Raw genomic sequence first — 22869 nt, forward strand, 5'->3', positions numbered from 1 at the left:
AGCTAAAAAAAAATGGTTAAAATTAGTTATTTGTTTTTGTTGTCGGACATTATGAGCCTAATTTATCTCCATACAGCTCCTCCTCTCACCGTCAGGCAATGCTTCCCCCTGCTGGTCGGGGAACAGAACTGCAGTCTGAACGGCTCTCAGCGGTTCTCACCTGTTTTGTCTCAGCGGGATCTCTGAGATCTGTGAGCTTCAGGTTTCACTCTGGATCTCCAGTAGATCCCGATCCTCCCCCAGCCTGCCCTTCCTCATTCCTCCTCTTCCTCCTGTAGATTAGCTCCTCTGCTGTCCCAGATTCCTCAGCCAATTAGGACACAAAGCTCCTTCTGCTGCTGCAGCAGGTGAGGCAGCGCAGACCTGGGGGCGGGGCTTATGCTCACACATGTCCAAGCTTCTCTCTGGTCTTTATTCAGAGAGCGAACAGCTCCACCTTCAGAACCGGTCCAACCCGACCCGAGAGACGGTTTTCCTCCAAGCTTCTTCAAAATGAAACAAAACTGGTGTCAAATGTTTGTTTGTGCTGCTTCCATTTTAAAGATATTAAGAAAAAACTTCTAAGATCTTCAGAACAAACGCAGCACAAACATAGATGACTTCCTGATTAACGCTAAATGCGTTTGATTTTGTAAATCTGAGCTGGTTGACCTCTGGAAACCATTTTATTAATTTCTTTAAAATGACACGATTGCTGCAGAACCGTTTGACGCTGACGTTGGGCTCGGCTGGTTGACCCTTCAGGTTTTATGTTCAAAGCAAAAGCAGCACAAACTACATTTTTGCTGCACAAAACCTGGTCGTACTTCAGTCTGATTGGAAGCAGGTGGGGGGACTTGTTGACCTTTCATGACCTCTGGAAACATTTATTAAGTTCTTTAACATTATAGCAGCACAAACGTAGAAGAGTTGATGGAGACCAGGTCTGTTAGATTTGAAGAAGTGACAGAACAGATGCGTAGAACTCTGTTTAAAAAGCAGCTTTATTTAGCGGCTGACGGGAGAACCGCAGCAGGTCAGTGGACCGGGTCGGACCGGGTCGGGCGTCAGTTGGCCGCCTTCAGGGTGAGGAGGTGGACGTTTTCCGTCAGAGCGTCCAGACCCCAGGCCCTCTGTCGGTCTGTCATTGCGTCCACGGACTGCAGCAGCTTCACGTCACATCTGCTGCCTGCAACACAGCGACAAGCCGTCCCAGTAAATACCCAGGACCTGCTGCTGGGATCGGGCTACTTCCTGGTCCAGGATGGAGCTCAGACTCACCAAACAAACTCTGGACCTGTTCATCCGGGACGAAGAACGGAGGACCTGCAGGACAGACACGATGAGCGCCACAGCATGACGCCACGTCTTACGGTCTCCATGGTAACCCACCTTTATAGAGCTCTGGATTGTAGAGCAGCGTGTCCAGCAGGTATCTGCAGTCTGGAGCCATCAGGGAGACGATCAGAGCCGCGTACCTGCAGGACGGAGGACACGTCAGGACCGGGAGACGCTGAGGGACGCGGGGGACATTTGGACTCACCGGTCCCTGTCCCGGGGGTTGATGGCCACCAGAGAGCCTCTGTCCCAGATCGCCCCGAACTGACCCGCCACGGCGCTGCAGCACAAACAGAACCGCTCAGAGACAGCCGACGTCTCCCTGGACGTCCAGCGGGACAACTCACCTGGAGAAGCTGAACAGGTCGCACTGGTACAGGGACACGGTCCCCTCCGAGTTCTGGACAGAAAAAAACACCAGATGGAGATCTGCTGTTACTGACGGCAGGCACACCAGAACAGAACCAGCTGGAGAACCGGAAGGAGGACCAGCTGGAAGGAGAATCAGCAGGAAGGAGAACCAACAGGAAGGAGAATCAGCAGGAAGGAGAACCAGTAGGAAGGAGAATCAACAGGAAGGAGAATCAGTAGGAAGGAGAACCAGCAGGAAAACCAGTAGGAAGGAGAACCAGCAGGAGAACCAGCTGGAAGGAGGACCAGCAGGAGGATCAACAGGAAGGATAATCAGCTAGAAGGAGAACCAACAGGAAGGAGAACCAGCAGGAGAACCAACTGGAGAACCAGTAGGAAGGAGGACCAGCTGGAAGGAGAATCAGCTGGAAGGAGAACCAGCTGGAAGGAGAACCAGCTGGAAGGAGGACCAACAGGAAGGAGAATCAGCAAGAAGGAGGACCAGCAGGAGAACCAGCTGGAGAACCAGTAGGAAGGAGAATCAACAGGAAGGAGAATCAGCAAGAAGGAGGACCAGCTGGAGAACCAGTAGGAAGGAGAACCAGTAGGAAGGAGAATCAACAGGAAGGAGAATCAGTAGGAAGGAGAACCAGCAGGAGAACCAGCTGGAAGGAGGACCAGCTGGAAGGAGGACCAGCTGGAAGGAGGACCAGAAGGAAGGAGGACCAGCAGGAGAACCAGCTGGAAGGAGAACCAGCTGGAAGGAGGACCAGCAGGAGAACCAGCTGGAAGGAGAACCAGCTGGAAGGAGAACCAGCTGGAAGGAGGACCAGCAGGAGGATCAACAGGAAGGAGAACCAGCTGGAAGGAGGACCAGCAGGAGAACCAGCTAAAAGGAGAACCAGCTGGAAGGAGGACCAGCAGGAGAACCAGCTGGATGCTGCAGACCACCTACAGAACTTTCTGCACCTCACAGAATGACCTGCATCCTGCAGAACCGCCGGCATCAGAAGTGAAACCTGTTGAGTTCCAGATCTGTCCAGATCATCTCTGGAAATAAACTGGAAACCAGTCAGACAACTGTACTGGGAGAAAACCAGTCAGACTGAATGAACCCAAACAGCCACTCCGGTTCCGGGTCGACCCACCTGGAAGACTTTGGCTCCAGGGACGGCGGGGACGTCCTCCTCGCTGAACGTCATGTTGTTCTCCTGGAAGAACTGTCTGATGGCCATCTCTGAAATCTCCACGCCGACCACCGAGTGACCCAGATCCGCCAACCTGAGCCGGGTCAGACACAGCCAGCTGATGAACACGAACCGGATCGAACCGGATCAGACCAGACCAGGTTCCTACCACTTCATGTCCACAGCTTTCCCACACAGAGGGAAGAACCACCGGACGCCGCCCCGTCCGTTCACCACCGCCTCGTAGTTCATCTTCAGCATGCTGTTGGACATGGGAGACGTTCAGGTTCTGACTGGTTCCACCTCAGCTGAGTTCTGACCCAGCTGGCTCTCCGGACATGCAGTCGCCACGGTTACCTGTGGACCTCCGGCTGATGGAAGCCGATCTTGTCCTCCTGCCAGCGCTGGCTCCACTCCGACAGCTCCATGACCCGGTCGGCCTGCTGCTCCAGCATCCAGCCGAGGCTCCCTGAGCAGCAGGAGCACAGAGACACATCCAGAGTCAGGCCAGCAGGTCCAGATTGGACCTCTGCTGGTTTACCTGGTCCAGCTGCTTCAGACAAAGCCTGACGTCCTTCTTGTGACCTTCACCTGGGACTCTGAACACCCGGCGGTTCCCCTTCTCCTTCTTGGTGGCTGGCAAAGAACGAATTGGGTCATTACTGCCACCAACTGGTCTGGGTTCTGGACGGAGGCATCCGATCATATAAATGTGTTAAAGGGGGCATAAAACAGCTAAACTTTTAAAGTTCGTCTTAAAACCCATTTATTTTACTTGGCTTTTAACTCCTGTGGGATCTATGTTTTTGTTTTTAAACTGTAAGAGTTTTTATTTTTTTTATTATGCTGTGTTTTAATGTACAGCACTTTGTATCAGCTGTGGTTGTTTTAAAGTGCTTTATAAATAAAGTTGGTATGGTATGGTATGTATCAAATCTGACTTCCTGATTTAGCGGCTTGAAATTGGGCCTCTGTCTCTTTAAGAAGCTCCGCCTCCAGGAAGTCATCCAAACACGGCTGAGAGGGGGAGGAGCTAAGACTCGAAGGCGGGGCTAGGTCCACCCACACGTTTGAAGCTGAACGGTTGCCATGGAGATTAAAGGATTTCTCAAACATACATGAAAGAATAAAAGCAAACTGCAGGTTTGTTTCTGAAGAGGGAAAAAGGAAAGATGAAAACATCGCAGCGTTGACGTGACACTGGCCCTTTAATCCAACATAAACATTTTGACTGTGATCGCAGTGGCTACATATCAACAATAAGTTTAGCAATCACACTTAAAAAACATGGACGTGATCTTTGCTCGGACTGAAGTAAATGTCTCTGGGAAAACGCGATGCATTTAGCCGAGAGTTCAGGTCAGAGGTCACACTCTGAGAGCCCAGGTCAGAGGTCACACTCAGACAGGCTCTGTGTAAAAATGTCTCCACCCACTCGTCAGGTGAGGGAATGGAAATCTGGCGAAATGATATGGAAAATGTTATACACATTTCTTTACCTCGTGTAAAAGTGATCACGCCGCCTTCACCGCTTCAGTTAAATACCCATAATCCTTTGCTGCATCCCCATTACTGTCAGATGACCAAACAAACATCACCACAAAATAAATGGTCACAAGATGGAAGTAAATGTCTTTTCACTGACTGGATCCATGGCGTTAATAATGTTGACATGTTCTGTATCTCTAATAAATATCACATTTTAGACCAACACATTTAATGCTGAGTTTTCACCAGTCAGTACATTAAATGTAGCTTCAGTTTAAGTCGGATCTACAATCAGTTTAGTTTTTCTTCCTCATATTTCTGATGCAGTAATCTGATGGAAATAATCTATAATCTCACATTCTTCATGATGGCGGATTATGTTCTGTTCTCATCTTTTGTCTTTCTGTGAATTATTTTCTTTTTTCAGCGTTTTTTCCATCTCGCCTCCATTTTTCGTTTTACTAAAGCGGATAATTATTTCCTTTATGTGTTTCTAACTTGATTTTCCATTTTATTTATTTTAACGCCATAAAATTCTGGTACCAATAAGTTAGTCTTCAGGTCCAGCATATTTACTGTTCATAATGGATTTATATGATTATTTATTGGTGATCAACTGGAATGTAAACAAACTACCGAGCTGAAGGTTCTGATGTCTTGGACCCGCCAGAACCTCTCCAGTTTCTACAGAAACTCCATTTATATTCCTTCCTCTACTTTACTAATAACTCCAGTAAATATATTTTTAAATTAATCCAGAACCAAAACATAAATGACTTTTTCATTCATTCCTGAATCATTTCTCCTCTGCGGTACCACCGGTTTATGTCTGTAACTGGTCCCGGTTCTGTTGGACTGGCCTGGTTTCCCTGTGTGGGCCAGCGGCTCACCTGCCGGCGGCCATTTGACCCAGCAGGACACAGAGCACACCTGAGGTCAACATGTCGGACCGGAAGCTCACCTTTCTCGCAGAAATCAGCTGATAAGCGGGTAAATTTGTCCTGAGTTCAGTCTTACAGGCTCCTTCTTCTTCGTGTGTTGAATAGTTCGGAGTTTATCAGAGTAGCTGCTGCTAAGGATCAACTCTTTCTGCTCCCACTATCCCGGTGGTGTTATTATAAATATGCCGCTGCTGCAGCTTCTTCTTCTTCTTCCTTCCTCTTCCTGCTGCTGTTTATGCAAATACATCCGACTGGAAAAGCGGAAGTAGTAAAAAAAAAATCTGTCGTGAGACCACCTTCAAAAGGATTTAGATATAAAATCATTTATAATATTTAAAATGTTTCCAAAACACAGCAGAGCTCCAATCTGATCACAAACAGGTGATTTACAGCGTTTAACAAAGTAAATACCAAAACAAAACTAATTGTCATTTAGTCGCAACAGCTCCCCCTGCCGCTTGGCGTCAGGAATAGCTGGCACTGAACGTTTTACTTGCAACGTACTTGTACTAAAAGTGATATTCTGAAGACTAATAAATGTCCGTATTGTTCTTATAAACACTTTAAAACTATAGAAAAGATGAAGCTCAAGAAATTGCTTCGATGTTGACCAGATTATTGATCCTGAAGACATAAATGGTAATATTCCACTGACCTGTTATCACCACCTTCATGTCTGCATGTTGCGTTAAACTGATGCCATTTAAATGAAGAGAAAAATTAAAGCATAACTTTAACTGAGACAAACTCAAAGAAATGATGAAACTTTTGGATTTTCAAACAGACATTTGATCAGCAGATTAAAAAATACCAGAAAAAAAACAATAATTCATATAATTTCCAACTAACAGATCAGAACATATTTCTGGTATTTTTACTGTATGTTGAAATTCAAAGCAAATATTTCAGGGGAAAAAAGATTTTAAAAAACCTGCATTTGTTATTAAATCTATATTTAGTTGGTTCATAAGCCTGTTATAGTTGCACATTTTCCTGGTAATAAATGTGGTGATAAAGGATCAAATTGTTGTTTTGAGACCATTTTCCAGTGATATAAAAATGCAAGAGCAGATTCTCAAAGATCAGTAAACTTTAAATTATCAAGAACATTTAACACATTTAACATTTAAATGAACAAAATAAATGAACTATGAAGTTTATGGAAACTAATTTATCCTTCAAAAAACACAAAGAGAACCAGGCTGAAAACAAAACAACCCCAGAAATAAATCCAGTTGACCTCTGGCAGAAGGTCACACACACACGCACACACACACACACACACACACACACACACACACACACACACACACACAGAGGTTCTGGTTCTGAGTGACTGACTCTCGGAACCAGAACCTCCATCCTGGATCCTCTGACTGGGGGAACGTTGAATATTTCCCCGGAGACACAAAAAGAAAAGCTCCTTCCTTTCTCCTGCCCCGTTTACCGTCTCCGGTTGCCATGGCCACGGTTACCGAGGGGCCGGCCGGCCGGCAACCGGAGAAAGGAAACCCGAGCAGCAGAACCTGGAAGCCTCCATCTTTAATTCATGGAGCGAATGTTTATCAGCGGCTCCGGGTCCGTGTTTCCAGACCCAATCCGTCCGTCCAGCCGTCTGAAGCCCGTCTGACCCGTCTGGGCTCGGCGCCGGGGGAGGGGCGGCTCTCCGTTCAGACGGACTCTTTGTTCCCAGCGGACCCTCCAGGTGCAGCCAGCTCCATTCAGGATCTGGAAAACCGGGAGTTTCTTCAGCAGGACTGACTGTGGACCCTGAAGCCGGCGGTTCTGACCCGGATCGAGGCCGGAGCCCGGTTTCACTGTTGGAGCAACAACAGCGGGTCGGATCAGGTTCCGTCACCCGAGCAGCAGACAGTCGGATCAGGGTTCTGAACGGGGCCGGGATGTCCGGACGGGTCCGGAGGAGAACCTGAACATGGCCGCCTGCGGACCGTAGAGCAGCCAGCAGAACCAGTCCGACCAGAGTTCCCAGCAGTCGTTCCAGAAGAGTCCGTTGCCATGGTGAACACGGGGATGCAGCTGATCAGCTTCACCTGCGCGGTGACGGGCTGGATCATGGCCATCGCCGTGACGGCGCTGCCGCAGTGGAAGGTGTCGGCGTTCATCGGGAGCAACATCCTGACGTCGGAGATGAAGTGGGAGGGAATCTGGATGAACTGCGTGTACCAGACCACCGGACACATGCAGTGCAAGACCTACGACTCCATGCTGGCGCTGCCGCCCGACATCCAGGCGGCGCGCGCCCTCATGTGCCTCGCCATCTTCATGGGCTGGCTGTCCTGCACCGTGTCCTGCTGCGGCATGAAGTGCACCACCTGCGCCGGCGACGACCGCCGCGCCAAGGCCGGCATCGCGCTGGCCGGCGGCGTGCTCTTCATCCTGACGGGGCTGTGCGTCCTCATCCCCGTCTCCTGGACCGCCAACACCGTGGTGCAGGACTTCTACAACCCCAACGTTCCCATCATGCACAAGCGGGAGCTGGGCCAGGCCATCTACCTGGGCTGGGCCGCCGCCGTCATCCTGATGATCAGCGGCGCCGTCCTGAGCAGCACCTGCCCGCTGATGGAGCGCGGCGGCCGCTACCGCCGAGGGTACATCGGCAGGAGCTTCGCCAACTCGCCGGCGCCGGAGCCACCGAAGCCCATCACCTCCAACAGCCTGCCGATGAAGGAGTACGTGTAGCGGGAGGAAGAGGAGGAGGAGGAGGAGGAGGAGGAAGAGCAGGAGGAAGAGGAGGAGGAAGAAAACGAGGAAGAGGAGGAAGAAGAGAAGGAGGAAGAGGAGGAGGAGGAAGAAGAGCAGAAGGAAGAGGAGGAAGAAAAGGAGGAGGAAGAAGAGTAGGAGGAAGAGGAGGAGGAAGAAGAAGAAGAGTAGAAGGAAGAGGAGGAGGAAGAGGAGGAAGAAGAGGAAGAAGAGTAGAAGGAAGAGGAGGAGGAGGAAGAGGAGGAAGAAGAGGAAGAAGAGGAGAAGGAAGAGGAGGAGGAGGAAGAGGAGGAAGAAGAGGAAGAAGAGGAGAAGGAAGAGGAGGAAGAGGAGGAGGAGGAAGAAGAGTAGAAGGAAGAGGAGGAGGAGGAAGAGGAGGAAGAGGAGGAAGAAGAGGAAGAAGAGTAGAAGGAAGAGGAGGAGGAGGAAGAGGAGGAAGAAGAGTAGAAGGAAGAGGAGGAGGAGGAAGAAGAGAAGGAGGAAGAGCAGGAGGAAGAGGAGTAGAAGGAAGAGGAGGAGGAAGAAGAGCAGGAGGATGAGGAGGAAGAGGAGGAAGAGTTCTTCCTCACGCTGCTGGAACTCGAGTGATTTCGTCTCGTTTTTGGTTCCTTGGATTAAAACTGAACCGACTTCCAGCTCCGTCTGTCACAACAATAAATGATCCGATAAATTAACCCAGAAAATATCGCGATAAACGATAAATCTATTAATCGCTTGATAAATTAACATGACAAGTAATTTTCATTTGCTCAGTTTTTCTCTATTTAAAACTGGATGATAAAATTCTTCAGTTTTGATGTTTTTTAAAAAATTGATTTGTTTATTTTTGTGAATATTTAAATCGTCTTCCAGCTCCAGTGTTGAATGTTTGTTTGAATTTAAAGTTTATTTATCGCTCAGAGTGTGTTCTTGCAGTATTATGCCATAATTTTATAACAATATTATCGTTTATCGCAATAAATCCTGGGATAATTTATCGTCCAATAAGATTTGTTAGTGTGACGCAACATTTCTAAGTTAAATAATTGATAAATTAACTTTAATTTTATTAAAAGAACACTAAAGACTTGAGCTAGGAGAAATGTTAAATATTAAAATCTTTGTAAACAAAACTGCATCATTTCCATCAGAATGGAAATTATTACAATTTAATTGATTTATTTCTGAATCCAGTCAGAAATTCTTGGTAATATTTGTGTTTTTGCAGTGCGTTGGGATCGTTTCCCGGTTCCGGGTCCGTTTCTTGTGTTCATCCCTGATGTTCTGTGGTCCAATAAACCAGTTCAGACCTGAAGCCGTGTCTCTTTCTGGGTCCGATCAGTTCGGCCGGTTCTGATCCAGCAGCGGGTCTGAGGTCGGATCACTGGGCCTCCAGGAAGAAGCCCAGTCTGCACAGATTGTCTGGAAGGAGACAGAGAGTCCGGGTCCAGTTTCATATGGCAGGCCGTTTTAGCATATAATGGGTTTCTGTAATTACACTCCAGGTGTCCAGTTTGGACGCTTGGCGGCTCCATCACCGCCAACCTGGACCATCAGGACTCAAACTAACGTTCACTGATCCATTTTCAGATGTTTCATTTAACAACTTAAGCTTATTTATTCAATATTAGAAACAGATAAAAATGCATATAAAGAATTTTTTCCTAATTTATTTTTTTAAATTAGGAAATTTCAAAAATTTCCTAAAAATTTCCTAAAGATAAATGTTTATTTTTAGAAAATAAACATTTTATTGCCTAAAATGTAAAAAGCCTTCCATCTGTTGGTGAATGTTTGATCATCCGTAGCATCTGCAGCTAAACATCAGGCCAATACTGATGATTTATTATTGATTGATAATTGGATTTAAAATGTGATTAATAGGAGATCTTCTGCAGAATATGAACCAGACCACTAGAGGAGTTCTGGTAGAACAGAGTTAAAGATAATTAGTTTTTTATTTTAAGTCCAAAATGTTTATATTTATTTTGAGTATTTTCAAGAACAAAAAGTTAAATATGTTAAATCTACTTCATGACCCGTCACAATTTAACTGCTGATCTCAGACAGTCAGTCATTTCCTGCAGACATCTTGAATTGAAGCTTCCATGCTAGGCTAGGTGGACCTAGCCTAGCATGCATGCATGCTCCTAGCCTAGCATGCTCCACCTAGGCAAGGTGGAGAAGGGAGCTGCTGATCTGAAACAAGCTCACAGGTTAGGCTAGGTAGCCATGCTAGGCTAGGTCATGGACAGGTTGCTATGGAGATTAAAAGATTTCTCAAACATGAATGGAAGAATCAGAAACACTCCAGGTGAAACGATACAACACGACGATGTCACATGACACTGAGTTGCCATAGGTTCATGACTCAGGTGAGTGATGACCTCACCTGTGATTTGCTGCTCTGCATCAGGAGAGTCCAGGCTCCTCCAGGCGTTGGCCGCGCCCTCCAGCTGCGCGCGGTCGTCCCGCCTCAGCGTCAGCAGCAGAGTCTTCCTCTGCAGGAACCTGGCCAAGCGTTCAGGAGAACTCACAAACCCCACGGCACTCAAACGCCTCACGGAGAGCAGGAAGGATACTGCCGTCTGTAGAAACGCTCGGCGTCCTGAAGCCACTCCAACATGTCGGCGAGCGACGGAGCGACGGAGGAGCGCTGCGTCGCCACGGCAACATCCAGACTGTCTGCGGAGTCCTGGTAGAGCTGCAGGGCGGCAGAAACATGGCCGCCAACGGAGTCCCTGATGGACTGGAGGCGGGACCTGGAGGAGACAACCAATCAGAACAGACCGTCAGCTGAAGGTCCTGCTGACGTCTTTAGATTACACAGAATATCACCAGGTATGTTTGGTCCAGTGTTTCCCCCCCCTGGTTCTGCCAGTTGAACCAGAACTTTTTCATCAATATGAAGGAATTAAGACAAACTCCTGTATTTTGCTGAAAACTTACTTATCACTTAGTTTTGTCTTATTTCAAATGCATTGAGATATTTGCACTAGAAACTAGACAGAAATTACCTGTGTAATCTGTAATTGACAGAAATTATGTTTTTGCAGTGTAGAAGCTCAGGAGGTCAGAGGTCACGGCTAGGTGGCTAAACTTCATCTAATCACTGATGAGGTCCAGAACCAGATCTGGGCGGTTGGGTCCAGTCTGCAGGATAAACCGGGTGTGAAGCAGGATCAGGGTGTACAAACTTTTTGACATCTGGACCAAAACTGTCCATTGGAAAGTAATTTAGGGCAACAAAATGTTTTGTTTTTTTAATTAGATAAAAAAAGGATATGTTTCACTTTTACCTGGACAAAAATAAACAACACAATATTTAATAAAATAAAGAAGTTTGATTTCTGTAGAAAAGGGAGCTGCTGATCTGAAACAAGCTCACAGGTTTGGATTTTCCTAAAATAAAAACCTGCCAACATTATCCTGAACGTCGAGGTTTTTCCTGTCGTCGTTTGTTTTTTGGGTTTGTTCTCAGGAACAACAGCAGGATGCGAGTCGCTTGTTCTTCAGAAACTCTACATTTAAATAGCAGAGTTTACTGCTGGTGCACCAAAGTCACTGGATGTTTGTGATGAGGTTGAAATTAAAGCAAATCCCCCCAAAAAAACATGTTTGATAAAGACGAGTACATTGTGTTGTTTCTACAATAGTTTTTTTTTAGAGCAAGAAAAAATTCACTTGCAAACGAACTGCAGAAAACCCAGTTTGTGCCGTTTTTGTACTGCAGTCGAGGGCCACACAAAACCCCTCTAAGGGCCCCAAATGGCCCCCGAGCCACACTCTGAACACCGCTGTTTTAGGACTTCTATTTTTAATTTACTGACCAGGTTATGGATTTCTGTTATTAAATATGATCGATAATATCTGCTGATTGCTGAATGATTCTTCTCAGAGGTACAAAGATCTTTTCCTCATTGTTATCTCCAACACGGCCACTAGGTGTCAGTAACCATTTAAAACATTGGAACCTGTGGTTTACATATTCTAGGGGACACCGGGGTGTCCCAGTCGGTCCTGATGGTCCACTCACATCCTGTCCCCGAGTCTCTGCAGCAGCAGGTCCACAGCCTGCAGCAGCTGGAACTGCAGCCGCTCCTGGAGGTCCGGAAACGCCCTGAGCGGCGTGTCGGAGACCCGGACCCGGGACAGAGCCTTCATCTGCTGCCCCAGGTTCCCCAGAGACTCCATGAGGGGGTCGCACTCCTCCAGGACGCTCCTCCACGCCGCCCGCTGGTCCTGGAGAGCCACGAAGCTCCTCCTGACCGCCCCCTGCAGGGACATCTGGCCGATAAAGTTTATGGTCAATTCGCTATTAAAGCAGACACGAGTCCACGAGAGAAAGGAAATAATACCACAGTGTTTCAGATTTACATAAAGGTTAAAGGTCACATCATTAACTTACCGGAGCTCAATGCAGGGTTCAGCTAAGATTTAGAAACCCAAATTCTTCCCGTGTTTAAGCCACCAAGCTGCAACACGCGTTCGCCATGACGCTTCGAACCGTTTCCGGTCTGCTGATGTAAACAATAATTGGTGGTGCCTTCAATGAACCTTAAAAGTGGAAAATCAACAACTTTAATTTTCTTTTCTGTAAAATATTCAATTTCTGGAACACCTTCCAAACAGAAAAACTCCAGGTTGGAATTCGACCCAAATAGCTATTTTCTGCAAAGGAACTGTGCGTCCTGTACATTTTCCAATATCCCAAACGTTTTATTTAATATTTCATAAAAAAATATCCTTCACCATTTCCAAGCTATTTTACTGTTATACTTAATTTTTGTTATATTTTAACAGTTGTCTTTACACGTCTTTTTTCTTTGTTTTAAAATCTTAAAAACAAATTATTATCAGCAAAATGTGCACAACTAAACACGATATGGACGAAATTCCGAGTTCATATGTACAGTTAAATGCATCATGAAAACAAACCAATCGCGATAAACGCTTTCGGACAAACGTGCGCTCTGATTGGCTGAAGGGATGTTTCGGTCACTCCCACCACAGAGATTTGAAAACTGCAGGGAAAAGGAGGGAGAGCAGTCCTTGAGAAGAAACGTTGATTTTTCAGGTATTGTACTCTTCAATAAAATGTTATGCGGTTGGTAGTTAGATTTTCTAAGATGTTTTGAGATGATGTGAGTTTAGTGAACCCAGCTGTTGACCGATAATCATTCACGAATAGCTGGTTCTCGTGCTGCTAACATGCTAGCCGACGGAGAGAAACGGCTGCTGCCGTTAAAACCTCCATGTTGACGCACTTAACGTCTATTCTGCCCGTTAAAACGAGCCCCGTTGCGTGTTTCATGGCTGACTCCGTGTCCTGCAGATAATGGCTCCCAGGAAAAGAACCACAAAGCAGCGGAAAAACAGCCCGAAAACGGCCAAGCTGGAGGCTTTTCTGGAGGACTTCGACAGTGAAGGTATGACTCCAGCTGGAGGAAATGACTTTATAGACACTCATTTTGTTTTGCTGCACTGAAAAATGGATATAAAGTATTTTCTGTGTCTATTAAAGAATGAACAGTGGATCCGTTTTAGGGCCATATATGATCCGATTCTCTTCGGGCTGAATCGTTCCTACTTTTGATTCATTTCCTTCCCAACTTCCGGGATTTTCTCTGACCTGCAGATGGCAGAAAACGGCTTTGCTTCCATTTGTTGAGCCACTTTCAAACCTTTTCACTCGGTCTGAGCTGTTTAATTAATACAGTTAACTAAATGTTGTTCATAAAGAGAATATAAAGAATAATGTATTACCTGAACCAGCCTCTCCAGCCTCCTGCTGTCCATCACTTTCACTTTGCTGAGAAACTAAATATGAGACCATGATGAATGTTTTCTTTTTAATCTGTTATGCCGTTAAAAGAGGAGGTAGAATAAATAAAATGAAAGGTGAGAAGCAGCCAGGTGTGATTTAAATGCCTCCTGTTGTGACTTTTTGTCTAATTCTGTTATTTTTATTGGCCTTTATAGAGGGTTTGTTTGGTTTTATTAGCTAAATGTGGCTCACTTTCAGTAGTAGTTTTAGTTTTTTCACATTTTGGTTCATTTTAGGGGGTTATGTTTACGCCGATTGGGTAAAAAATACTCGATAATTTACAGAAAATGTATTCAGTTATAGGGCTGCACAGTGGCTCAGTGGGTAGAGCTGTTGCCTTGCAGCAAGAAGGTTCTGGGTTCGATTCCCGGTCTTTCTGCATGGAGTCTCCATGTTCTCCCTGTGCATGGTGGGTTTTCTCCAGGTACTCCGGTTTCCTCCCACAGTCCAGAAACATGACTGTCAGGTTAATTGGCCTCTCCAGATTCACCCTAGGTGTGAGTGTGTGTGTGCATGGTTGTGTGTCTCTGTGTTGCCCTGCGACAGACTGGCGACCTGTCCAGGGTGACCCCGCCTCTCGCCCGAAACGTTGGCTGGAGATGGGCACCAGCACCCCTGGTGGGTGCAAGGGTGCCAAAAGGGTGCAAGAAAATGGATGGATGGATGGTATTCAGTTATACAGTAACAGACTGTGGAGTTTCTGCAGTGAACATTTAGCTGATGGAGGAAAACGTGACGGTTTCACCTCAGTTTGAAAGGCTAACATTCATAAACACAGAAGTGAAGGATATTATGTCTAATTTCATGTGTTTAATAAACCTACAGCACAGAATCAGGTGGTTAATTATATCCATTAATTACAGTTTTTATTTCCGTTAACAAAAATGTTTTCTCAAGTTTGGTTTTTGGTTTTAGTGAATCATTATAAGCTTAGTGTCGCGTTTCACTGAACTGCTTAGAGAAACTGAGATCTCCTCTTCCTCCTCCTCTTCTTCCTCCTCCTGCTCTTCTTCCTCCTGCTCCTCCTCTTCTTCCTCCTGCTCCTCCTCTTCTTCCTCCTGCTCCTCCTCTTCTTCCTCCTGCTCTTCTTCCTCCTCCTCTTATTCCTCCTGCTCTTCTTCCTCCTGCTCCTCCTCTTCTTCCTCCTGCTCCTCCTCTTCTTCCTCCTGCTCTTCCTCCTGCTCCTCCTCTTCTTCCTCCTGCTCCTCCTCTTCTTCCTCCTGCTCTTCTTCCTCCTGCTCTTCCTCTTCTTCCTCCTGCTCTTCCTCCTGCTCCTCCTGCTCTTCCTCCTGCTCCTCCTCTTCTTCCTCCTGCTCCTCCTCTTATTCCTCCTGCTCTTATTCCTCCTGCTCTTCTTCCTCCTGCTCCTGCTCTTATTCCTCCTGCTCTTATTCCTCCTGCTCTTATTCCTCCTCCTCTTCTTCCTCCTGCTCCTCCTCTTCTTCCTCCTGCTCCTCCTCTTCTTCCTCCTCCTCTTCTTCCTCCTGCTCCTCCTCTTATTCCTCCTGCTCCTCCTCTTATTCCTCCTGCTCTTATTCCTCCTGCTCTTATTCCTCCTGCTCTTCTTCCTCCTGCTCTTCTTCCTCCTGCTCCTCCTCTTCTTCCTCCTGCTCTTCTTCCTCCTGCTCCTCCTCTTCTTCCTCCTGCTCCTCCTCTTCTTCCTCCTGCTCCTCCTCTTCTTCCTCCTGCTCTTCTTCGTCCTCCTCTTCTTCCTCCTGCCCCTCCTCTTCTTCCTCCTGCTCTTCTTCCTCCTGCTCTTCTTCCTCCTCCTCCTCTTCTTCCTCCTGCTCCTCCTCTTATTCCTCCTGCTCTTCTTCCTCCTGCTCCTCCTCTTCTTCCTCCTGCTCTTCTTCCTCCTCCTGCTCCTCCTCTTCTTCCTCCTCCTCCTCCTCTTCTTCCTCCTGCTCTTCTTCCTCCTCCTCCTCTTCTTCCTCCTGCTCCTCCTCTTCTTCCTCCTGCTCTTCTTCCTCCTGCTCCTCCTCTTCTTCCTCCTCCTCTTATTCCTCCTGCTCTTCTTCCTCCTGCTCCTCCTCTTCTTCCTCCTGCTCTTCCTCCTCCTCCTCCTCTTCTTCCTCCTGCTCTTCCTCCTGCTCCTCCTCTTCTTCCTCCTGCTCTTCCTCCTGCTCCTCCTCTTCTTCCTCCTGCTCCTCCTCTTCTTCCTCCTGCTCTTCTTCCTCCTGCTCCTCCTCTTCTTCCTCCTGCTCTTCCTCCTGCTCCTCCTCTTCTTCCTCCTGCTCTTCCTCCTGCTCCTCCTCTTCTTCCTCCTGCTCTTCCTCCTCCTCCTCCTCTTCTTCCTCCTGCTCCTCCTCTTCTTCCTCCTGCTCTTCTTCCTCCTCCTCCTCCTCTTCTTCCTCCTGCTCCTCCTCTTCTTCCTCCTGCTCTTCTTCCTCCTGCTCTTCTTCCTCCTGCTCTTCTTCCTCCTCCTCCTCCTCTTCTTCCTCCTCCTCTTCTTCCTCCTCCTCTTCTTCCTCCTGCCCCTCCTCTTCTTCCTCCTGCTCTTCTTCCTCCTCCTCCTCTTCTTCCTCCTCCCTCCTCTTTCCTCCTCCTCTTCTTCCTCCTGCTCCTCCTCTTCTTCCTCCTCCTCTTCTTCCTCCTCCTGCTCTTCTTCCTCCTGCTCCTCCTCTTCTTCCTCCTGCTCTTCTTCCTCCTCCTGCTCTTCTTCCTCCTGCTCCTCCTCTTCCTCCTCCTGCTCTTCTTCCTCCTGCTCCTCCTCTTCCTCCTCCTCTTCCTCCTCCTCCTCCTCTTCTTCCTCCTGCTCTTCTTCCTCCTGCTCCTCCTCTTCTTCCTCCTGCTCTTATTCCTCCTCCTCTTCTTCCTCCTCCTCTTCTTCCTCCTGCTCTTCTTCCTCCTCCTGCTCTTCTTCCTCCTGCTCTTCTTCCTCCTCCTGCTCTTCTTCCTCCTGCTCCTCCTCTTCTTCCTCCTGCTCTTCTTCCTCCTGCTCTTCTTCCTCTTCCTCCTGCTCCTCCTCTTCTTCCTCCTGCTCTTCTTCCTCCTGCTCCTCCTCTTCTTCCTCCTGCTCTTCTTCCTCCTCCTGCTCTTCTTCCTCCTGCTCCTCCTCTTCTTCCTCCTGCTCTTCTTCCTCCTCCTGCTCTTCTTCCTCCTGCTCCTCCTCTTCTTCCTCCTGCTCTTCTTCCTCCTGCTCCTCCTCTTCTTCCTCCTGCTCTTCTTCCTCCTGCTCTTCTTCCTCCTGCTCCTCCTCTTCTTCCTCCTGCTCCTCCTCTTCTTCCTCCTGCTCTTCCTCTTCTTCCTCCTGCTCCTCCTCCTCTTCCTCCTGCTCCTCCTCTTCTTCCTCCTGCTCCTCCTCTTCTTCCTCCTCCTCTTATTCCTCCTCCTCTTCTTCCTCCTGCTCTTCTTCCTCCTCCTCTTCTTCCTCCTGCTCCTCCTCTTCTTCCTCCTGCTCCTCCTCTTATTCCTCCTCCTCTTATTCCTCCTGCTCTTCTTCCTCCTGCTCTTCTTCCTCCTGCTCTTCTTCCTCCTGCTCTTCTTCCTCCTGCTCTTCTTCCTCCTGCTCCTCCTCTTCTTCCTCCTGCTCCTCCTCTTCTTCCTCCTGCTCCTCCTCTTCTTCCTCCTGCTCTTCTTCCTCCTCCTCTTCTTCCTCCTGCCCCTCCTCTTCTTCCTCCTGCTCTTCTTCCTCCTGCTCTTCTTCCTCCTCCTCCTCTTCTTCCTCCTGCTCCTCCTCTTCTTCCTCCTGCTCTTCTTCCTCCTCCTGCTCCTCCTCTTCTTCCTCCTGCTCCTCCTCTTCTTCCTCCTGCTCCTCCTCTTCTTCCTCCTCCTCCTCTTCTTCCTCCTGCTCCTCCTCTTCTTCCTCCTGCTCTTCTTCCTCCTGCTCCTCCTCTTCTTCCTCCTCCTCTTCTTCCTCCTGCTCTTATTCCTCCTGCTCTTCTTCCTCCTGCTCCTCCTCTTCTTCCTCCTGCTCCTCCTCTTCTTCCTCCTGCTCTTCCTCCTGCTCCTCCTCTTCTTCCTCCTGCTCTTCCTCCTGCTCCTCCTCTTCTTCCTCCTGCTCCTCCTCTTCTTCCTCCTGCTCTTCTTCCTCCTGCTCCTCCTCTTCTTCCTCCTGCTCTTATTCCTCCTGCTCCTCCTCTTCTTCCTCCTGCTCCTCCTCTTCTTCCTCCTGCTCTTCTTCCTCCTGCTCTTCTTCCTCCTGCTCTTCTTCCTCCTGCTCCTCCTCTTCTTCCTCCTGCTCTTCTTCCTCCTCCTCTTCTTCCTCCTGCCCCTCCTCTTCTTCCTCCTGCTCTTCTTCCTCCTCCTCCTCTTCTTCCTCCTGCTCCTCCTCTTCTTCCTCCTGCTCTTCTTCCTCCTGCTCCTCCTCTTCTTCCTCCTGCTCTTCTTCCTCCTCCTGCTCTTCTTCCTCCTGCTCCTCCTCTTCTTCCTCCTGCTCTTCTTCCTCCTGCTCTTCTTCCTCCTGCTCCTCCTCTTCTTCCTCCTGCTCTTCTTCCTCCTCCTGCTCTTCTTCCTCCTGCTCCTCCTCTTCTTCCTCCTGCTCTTCTTCCTCCTGCTCCTCCTCTTCTTCCTCCTGCTCTTCCTCCTGCTCCTCCTCTTCTTCCTCCTGCTCTTCTTCCTCCTGCTCCTCCTCTTCTTCCTCCTGCTCTTATTCCTCCTCCTCTTATTCCTCCTCCTCTTCTTCCTCCTGCTCTTCTTCCTCCTCCTGCTCTTCTTCCTCCTGCTCTTCTTCCTCCTCCTGCTCTTCTTCCTCCTGCTCCTCCTCTTCTTCCTCCTGCTCTTCTTCCTCCTGCTCTTCTTCCTCCTGCTCTTCTTCCTCTTCCTCCTGCTCCTCCTCTTATTCCTCCTGCTCTTCTTCCTCCTGCTCCTCCTCTTCTTCCTCCTGCTCTTCTTCCTCCTCCTGCTCTTCTTCCTCCTGCTCCTCCTCTTCTTCCTCCTGCTCTTCTTCCTCCTCCTGCTCTTCTTCCTCCTGCTCCTCCTCTTCTTCCTCCTGCTCTTCTTCCTCCTGCTCCTCCTCTTCTTCCTCCTGCTCTTCTTCCTCCTGCTCTTCTTCCTCCTGCTCCTCCTCTTCTTCCTCCTGCTCCTCCTCTTCTTCCTCCTGCTCTTCCTCCTGCTCCTCCTCTTCTTCCTCCTGCTCTTCTTCCTCCTGCTCCTCCTCTTCTTCCTCCTGCTCCTCCTCTTCTTCCTCCTGCTCTTCCTCCTGCTCCTCCTCTTCTTCCTCCTGCTCCTCCTCTTCTTCCTCCTGCTCTTCTTCGTCCTCCTCTTCTTCCTCCTGCCCCTCCTCTTCTTCGTCCTCCTCTTCTTCCTCCTGCCCCTCCTCTTCTTCCTCCTGCTCTTCTTCCTCCTGCTCCTCCTCTTCTTCCTCCTGCTCCTCCTCTTCTTCCTCCTGCTCTTCTTCCTCCTGCTCCTCCTCTTCTTCCTCCTGCTCCTCCTCTTCTTCCTCCTCCTCTTCTTCCTCCTGCTCTTCTTCCTCCTGCTCCTCCTCTTCTTCCTCCTGCTCTTCTTCCTCCTGCTCCTCCTCTTCTTCCTCCTGCTCCTCCTCTTCTTCCTCCTGCTCTTCTTCCTCCTGCTCCTCCTCTTCTTCCTCCTGCTCTTCCTCCTGCTCCTCCTCTTCTTCCTCCTGCTCTTCTTCCTCCTGCTCCTCCTCTTCTTCCTCCTGCTCTTATTCCTCCTCCTCTTCTTCCTCCTGCTCTTCTTCCTCCTGCTCCTGCTCTTCCTCCTCCTGCTCTTCCTCCTCTTCCTCCTCCTGCTCTTCCTCCTCTTCCTCCTCCTGCTCTTCCTCCTCCTCCTCCTCCTCCTCCTGTGTGTGTGCAGTGAAGACCAGAGTGGGCCAGATGAGGGAGAGGATCAACCAGCTGCTGAAGGACGTGGATAACGGCTACAACATGGCTCTGATCAAGCTGCCCAGAGCCGTGAGGCAGATGAACTGGCTGCAGCTCTGCGGCGGTGAGTCCTGTCAGCCGGGAGGCTCCGCCCTCCTCCGTCTCGCTCTCATAGCTCCGCCCTCCTCCGTCTCGCTCTCATAGCTCCGCCCTCCTCCGTCTCGCTCTCATCGCTCCGCCCTCCTCCGTCTCGCTCTCATCGCTCCGCCCTCCTCCGTCTCGCTCTCATAGCTCCGCCCTCCTCCGTCTCGCTCTCATAGCTCCGCCCTCCTCCGTCTCGCTCTCATCGCTCCGCCCTCCTCCGTCTCGCTCTCATAGCTCCGCCCTCCTCCGTCTCGCTCTGATCGCTCCGTTTCTCTCTGCAGATCCAGACAAATCCAACGCTACGCAGGTAGACCATGTAAAGGTGAGCATGCTCCTCGTCTCCTCTCCTCACCTGAAGGTCCGGCTGTGCTAACCCGACGCCGTTTCCTCTGAGCAGCGACAAGAGGAGGCCGCCATCTTGGAGAGCGTGGTGGCGGAGGACCACGCCGTCCTCCTCAAGTCTGTCAAGAGAAGTCAGTGAAAGTCTCTGGTTCTGCAGGACCGGTGAAGGTCTGCTGCTGATTCTGTTCTGGTTCCTCCTGCAGCCACCAGGAAGAAAGGCGGAGCCAAGTCCGGCTGCAACGAAAACGTCCTGAACTCCACCAGGAAGGTTCGTCCTGTCGGCCGCTTTCAGCCGCTTTCAGCCGCTTTCAGTCGCTTCCTCCAGCACTTTGGGGCGGTTTGGTCGTCAGTCGCTGATCTTGTGTCGCTGCTTTAGAAATATTCTTCAGCTGCTTTGTGACGTTGTTGTGAGGAAACGCTTTGAGCTTCTGACGAGCGTTTTGTAAACGCCACATTGATCGTGGCGTTTAGCTGTCACAGCTTGGAAATGAGTTCAGGAGCCGTTTCTGGTTGTAACGTCTTGGTTCTGGTTCTGATTCAGACCCGGACAGCCAGAAAACCCCCGTCTACAACTAAGAGGTCAAAGGTTCTGGACGTGAGCAAGGAGGGCAGCGCCATCAGACGGTGAGCGCCTTGACTCCTCCCCCTCTATGTAGGCCCCGCCCCTTTAGGCCCCGCCCCTCTGAGCTTCCTGTGTGTTCAGCTCCAACAGGAAGCCTCTGATGACCCCCGCCAGGAACCTGCTGGACTCCTCCCTGATGATGGGCCCCACCCCCCTCATCACGCCGCGCTTCGACCCCAGGTAAGACTCACCTGGCCAGTCAGACTCACCTGGCCGCAGCGTTGTGGCGTCGGCCTCATGGCTCTGCCCCCTCAGACTGCCGAAGACGCCCGCCATCAGAGTCCCGCGCCACAAGGAGCGGGTCCTCAGCATGTCGGTCAACGGCTCCCCCATCCAGGCAGGAAGTGACATCGTCATCAACGTTCCAGTCGGGAATGGAGAGGTGAGTGTTGGAGCCCCGTCACCGACGGCTGATTAGCTCCTGTGCTAACAGAAATGCATCCAGAGGACGTTTTTGTCCCGTTTGGTTGTAATCGTATGAATATTAAATGATTTAAGCGAATAACAATAAAGACAAAAACAATTTAACTGCATTTTGCAGGAATGTTTCTGGGAAAGAATCCAGTAAAGTGGAGAAAAGAGTAATGAACTGTTTCCCATGAACATGTGGCGTTTACTGCTGTAACACATTTAGTCCCAGAAAAGATGAGAATAGATGTGTTTGTCCCTGACTGGTCCACTAGAGGGCGCTCTGACAGGAGCTGAGTCCAACTCAAAATCACCGAAATTATGACAATTATTGTTCAGTAATTATTAATAGGTGATCTTATTTAATAAATGAATATTTTAGACTTTGATGCTGGAAGTATTTGTTCAGCCATGCTAATGAGCCGAAGCTTCGGCCCTCTGTAACCCGACCTTTGACCCTCAGAGCATCCAGCTGCTGGCCAGTGAGATGGACTCTCTGGACCTGAGGCTGCTGGACGAGTCGGCGCTGAGGAGCATCCGGCTGCTGAAGGTGGGTCCATCACTTCCTCTGCATCACTTCCTGTCTCTGCGTGCCAGAGTCATTCTCTTCTTCTGTGGTTTCTGACAGAACCGCCTGACCACGCTCTGCGGGCCGTCGGAGTAGCAGCAGCTGGAGTTCTGGCCCGGTTTTTATATTCTTGTTTTTTGTTTTCTGGTTTCAGTTTTTTTGTAAATGTTCTGGTGAAGAATCGGATCAGAACCGATTCTCCCCTCTGAGATCCATTTGATCCGGAACAAGTTCTGTAAATACTCCATGTTTCAATAAACCCAGTAGAACCTCGTCCTGCCGGTCCTGTGTGTCTGAGCGTCAAACGTCTGGTTCTGGTGGGACTCCGGCCCGTTTTAACCCGTCAAAACCTGGAGAAAATTCATCAGAACCAAATAGAGACTTTATTTCTGAACAGAGAAGAACCTCCATGAAGCCCAGAGAGGTCAAAGCTCTGGATCCAGAACTCTGGACCCGACCCATCAGAACCTCTGGGCCGGTTCTGATGCAGCTTCATGTCTGAACGGGTCCGGTTTAACGAATCGGAACAGAAGAAGAAAGTGGAGTCCGTTCCTCAGAGAGAAATCATCGATTCTGTTGGTTCTGATGATCCAGAACCTCAGAATATCGCATCACACCATAAAAGTGATTTGTATCCAGAATCTCCAGGTTCTGTTCAGTAACGGTACCTTTTCTCCTCAGCCCAGATGAGGTGGTTCTGGTGTTTTCTCTGGTTCTGGAGTGGCTTACCATGACATGCTCCAGGCTGGGGTCATGTTTTCCTTCCACTCAACTTTCTGTGAATATGCCTGTGAACGACCAGCATGTTGGTGAATAAACGACCAACATGAAGGTGAATAAACGACCAGCGTGAAGGTGAATAAACGACCAACATGAAGGTGAATAAACGACCAGCGTGAAGGTGAATAAACGACCAACATGATGGTGAATAAACGACCAGCATGATGGTGAAACGAGACGTTTTCAGATCCCGCTGCAGTTCGGCGCCGGCGCCAGCAGGGGGCAGCATGTCGCCACGTGTGGGTTGATCCTCTTGGTTCTGAACGGATCCGGTCCAACTTCACTCAGCTGCCCGGAAGGATGAGCTCTGTGAACAGAGTCTTTGTAGGTTTTCAGTTCGGTGGTTCCGAGACGGTCCAGTCTGGACGGGTCGTGACGTCACAGAGCCGAACTGAGGGCGTCGCCTGTAAAGTTTCAGTGAAATGAATTTAA

The 22869-nt window shown here is 49.2% G+C and overlaps 4 protein-coding genes across 8 annotated transcripts; 2 read left to right on the plus strand and 2 right to left on the minus strand.

The window, feature by feature from the left end:
- Positions 1–965: 965 nt before the first annotated feature.
- LOC103473038 (putative thiopurine S-methyltransferase) lies at positions 966–5488 on the minus strand. Of its 4 annotated transcripts, none has more exons than XM_008422965.3 (10): positions 5305–5488; positions 3447–3491; positions 3213–3324; positions 3025–3117; positions 2817–2949; positions 1665–1717; positions 1523–1597; positions 1372–1457; positions 1261–1305; positions 966–1168 (listed from the first exon to the last, which is right to left on the minus strand). In XM_008422965.3, exons 3-10 carry the CDS (start codon positions 3308–3310, stop codon positions 1047–1049), a joined length of 705 nt encoding a protein of 234 aa, XP_008421187.1. In that variant the 5' UTR covers positions 3311–3324; positions 3447–3491; positions 5305–5488; the 3' UTR covers positions 966–1046. The 4 variants fall into 4 exon arrangements, with proteins under 4 accessions (XP_008421187.1, XP_008421189.1, XP_008421186.1 ...); XM_008422967.3 differs by having other exon boundaries at positions 3441–3491; XM_008422964.3 differs by having other exon boundaries at positions 3397–3491.
- Positions 5489–5581: 93 nt separating this feature from the next.
- Positions 5582–12539, minus strand: airim (AFG2 interacting ribosome maturation factor). Of its 2 annotated transcripts, XR_001777085.2 has the most exons (6): positions 12393–12539; positions 12021–12271; positions 10567–10746; positions 10377–10495; positions 9295–9406; positions 5582–7960 (listed from the first exon to the last, which is right to left on the minus strand). XR_001777085.2 is itself a non-coding variant. In XM_008422969.3 (5 exons), exons 2-5 carry the CDS (start codon positions 12269–12271, stop codon positions 9366–9368), a joined length of 591 nt encoding a protein of 196 aa, XP_008421191.1. In that variant the 5' UTR covers positions 12393–12536; the 3' UTR covers positions 9138–9365. The 2 variants fall into 2 exon arrangements, 1 of the variants encoding a protein (XP_008421191.1); XM_008422969.3 differs by lacking the exon at positions 5582–7960 and having other exon boundaries at positions 9138–9406; positions 12393–12536.
- Positions 7301–8055, plus strand: cldn35 (claudin 35). Its single transcript, XM_081612249.1, has one exon. The coding sequence runs from the start codon at positions 7301–7303 to the stop codon at positions 7982–7984; it is 684 nt and encodes a 227-aa protein (XP_081468375.1). The 3' UTR covers positions 7985–8055.
- A 389-nt stretch (positions 12540–12928) lies between the features above and the next one.
- On the plus strand, positions 12929–21931 carry cdca8 (cell division cycle associated 8). The gene is made up of 11 exons (XM_081612248.1): positions 12929–13061; positions 13320–13413; positions 19566–19697; positions 19999–20039; positions 20115–20190; positions 20263–20327; positions 20601–20683; positions 20763–20861; positions 20937–21063; positions 21553–21639; positions 21718–21931. Exons 2-11 carry the CDS (start codon positions 13323–13325, stop codon positions 21751–21753), a joined length of 837 nt encoding a protein of 278 aa, XP_081468374.1. The 5' UTR covers positions 12929–13061; positions 13320–13322; the 3' UTR covers positions 21754–21931.
- Positions 21932–22869: the final 938 nt, after the last annotated feature.

Source organism: Poecilia reticulata, chromosome 11, assembly GCF_904066995.2.
Source record: "Poecilia reticulata chromosome 11, P_reticulata-male-v2, whole genome shotgun sequence".
Classification (NCBI taxonomy): domain Eukaryota; kingdom Metazoa; phylum Chordata; class Actinopteri; order Cyprinodontiformes; family Poeciliidae; genus Poecilia; species Poecilia reticulata.

What these genes read in the sequence shown, in the direction of transcription:
- LOC103473038 (XM_008422966.3), bottom strand. Translation starts at nt 3,310, where the DNA reads ATGCTGGAGCAGCAGGCCGACCGGGTCATGGAGCTGTCGGAGTGGAGC. An exon ending in AAAGCTGTGGACATGAAGTG is followed by an intron (nt 2,950 to 3,024) that starts GTAGGAACCTGG and finishes GACCCGGCTCAG; the next exon opens with GTTGGCGGATCTGGGTCACT. An exon ending in ACAGGTCCAGAGTTTGTTTG is followed by an intron (nt 1,169 to 1,260) that starts GTGAGTCTGAGC and finishes GCTGTGTTGCAG; the next exon opens with GCAGCAGATGTGACGTGAAG.
- cldn35 (XM_081612249.1), top strand. Translation starts at nt 7,301, where the DNA reads ATGGTGAACACGGGGATGCAGCTGATCAGCTTCACCTGCGCGGTGACG.
- airim (XM_008422969.3), bottom strand. Translation starts at nt 12,271, where the DNA reads ATGTCCCTGCAGGGGGCGGTCAGGAGGAGCTTCGTGGCTCTCCAGGAC. An exon ending in CAGAGACTCGGGGACAGGAT is followed by an intron (nt 10,747 to 12,020) that starts GTGAGTGGACCA and finishes TGTCTCCTCCAG; the next exon opens with GTCCCGCCTCCAGTCCATCA. An exon ending in GAGCGTTTCTACAGACGGCA is followed by an intron (nt 10,496 to 10,566) that starts GTATCCTTCCTG and finishes ACGCTTGGCCAG; the next exon opens with GTTCCTGCAGAGGAAGACTC.
- cdca8 (XM_081612248.1), top strand. Translation starts at nt 13,323, where the DNA reads ATGGCTCCCAGGAAAAGAACCACAAAGCAGCGGAAAAACAGCCCGAAA. An exon ending in GAGGGCAGCGCCATCAGACG is followed by an intron (nt 20,684 to 20,762) that starts GTGAGCGCCTTG and finishes CTGTGTGTTCAG; the next exon opens with CTCCAACAGGAAGCCTCTGA. An exon ending in TTCCAGTCGGGAATGGAGAG is followed by an intron (nt 21,064 to 21,552) that starts GTGAGTGTTGGA and finishes TTTGACCCTCAG; the next exon opens with AGCATCCAGCTGCTGGCCAG.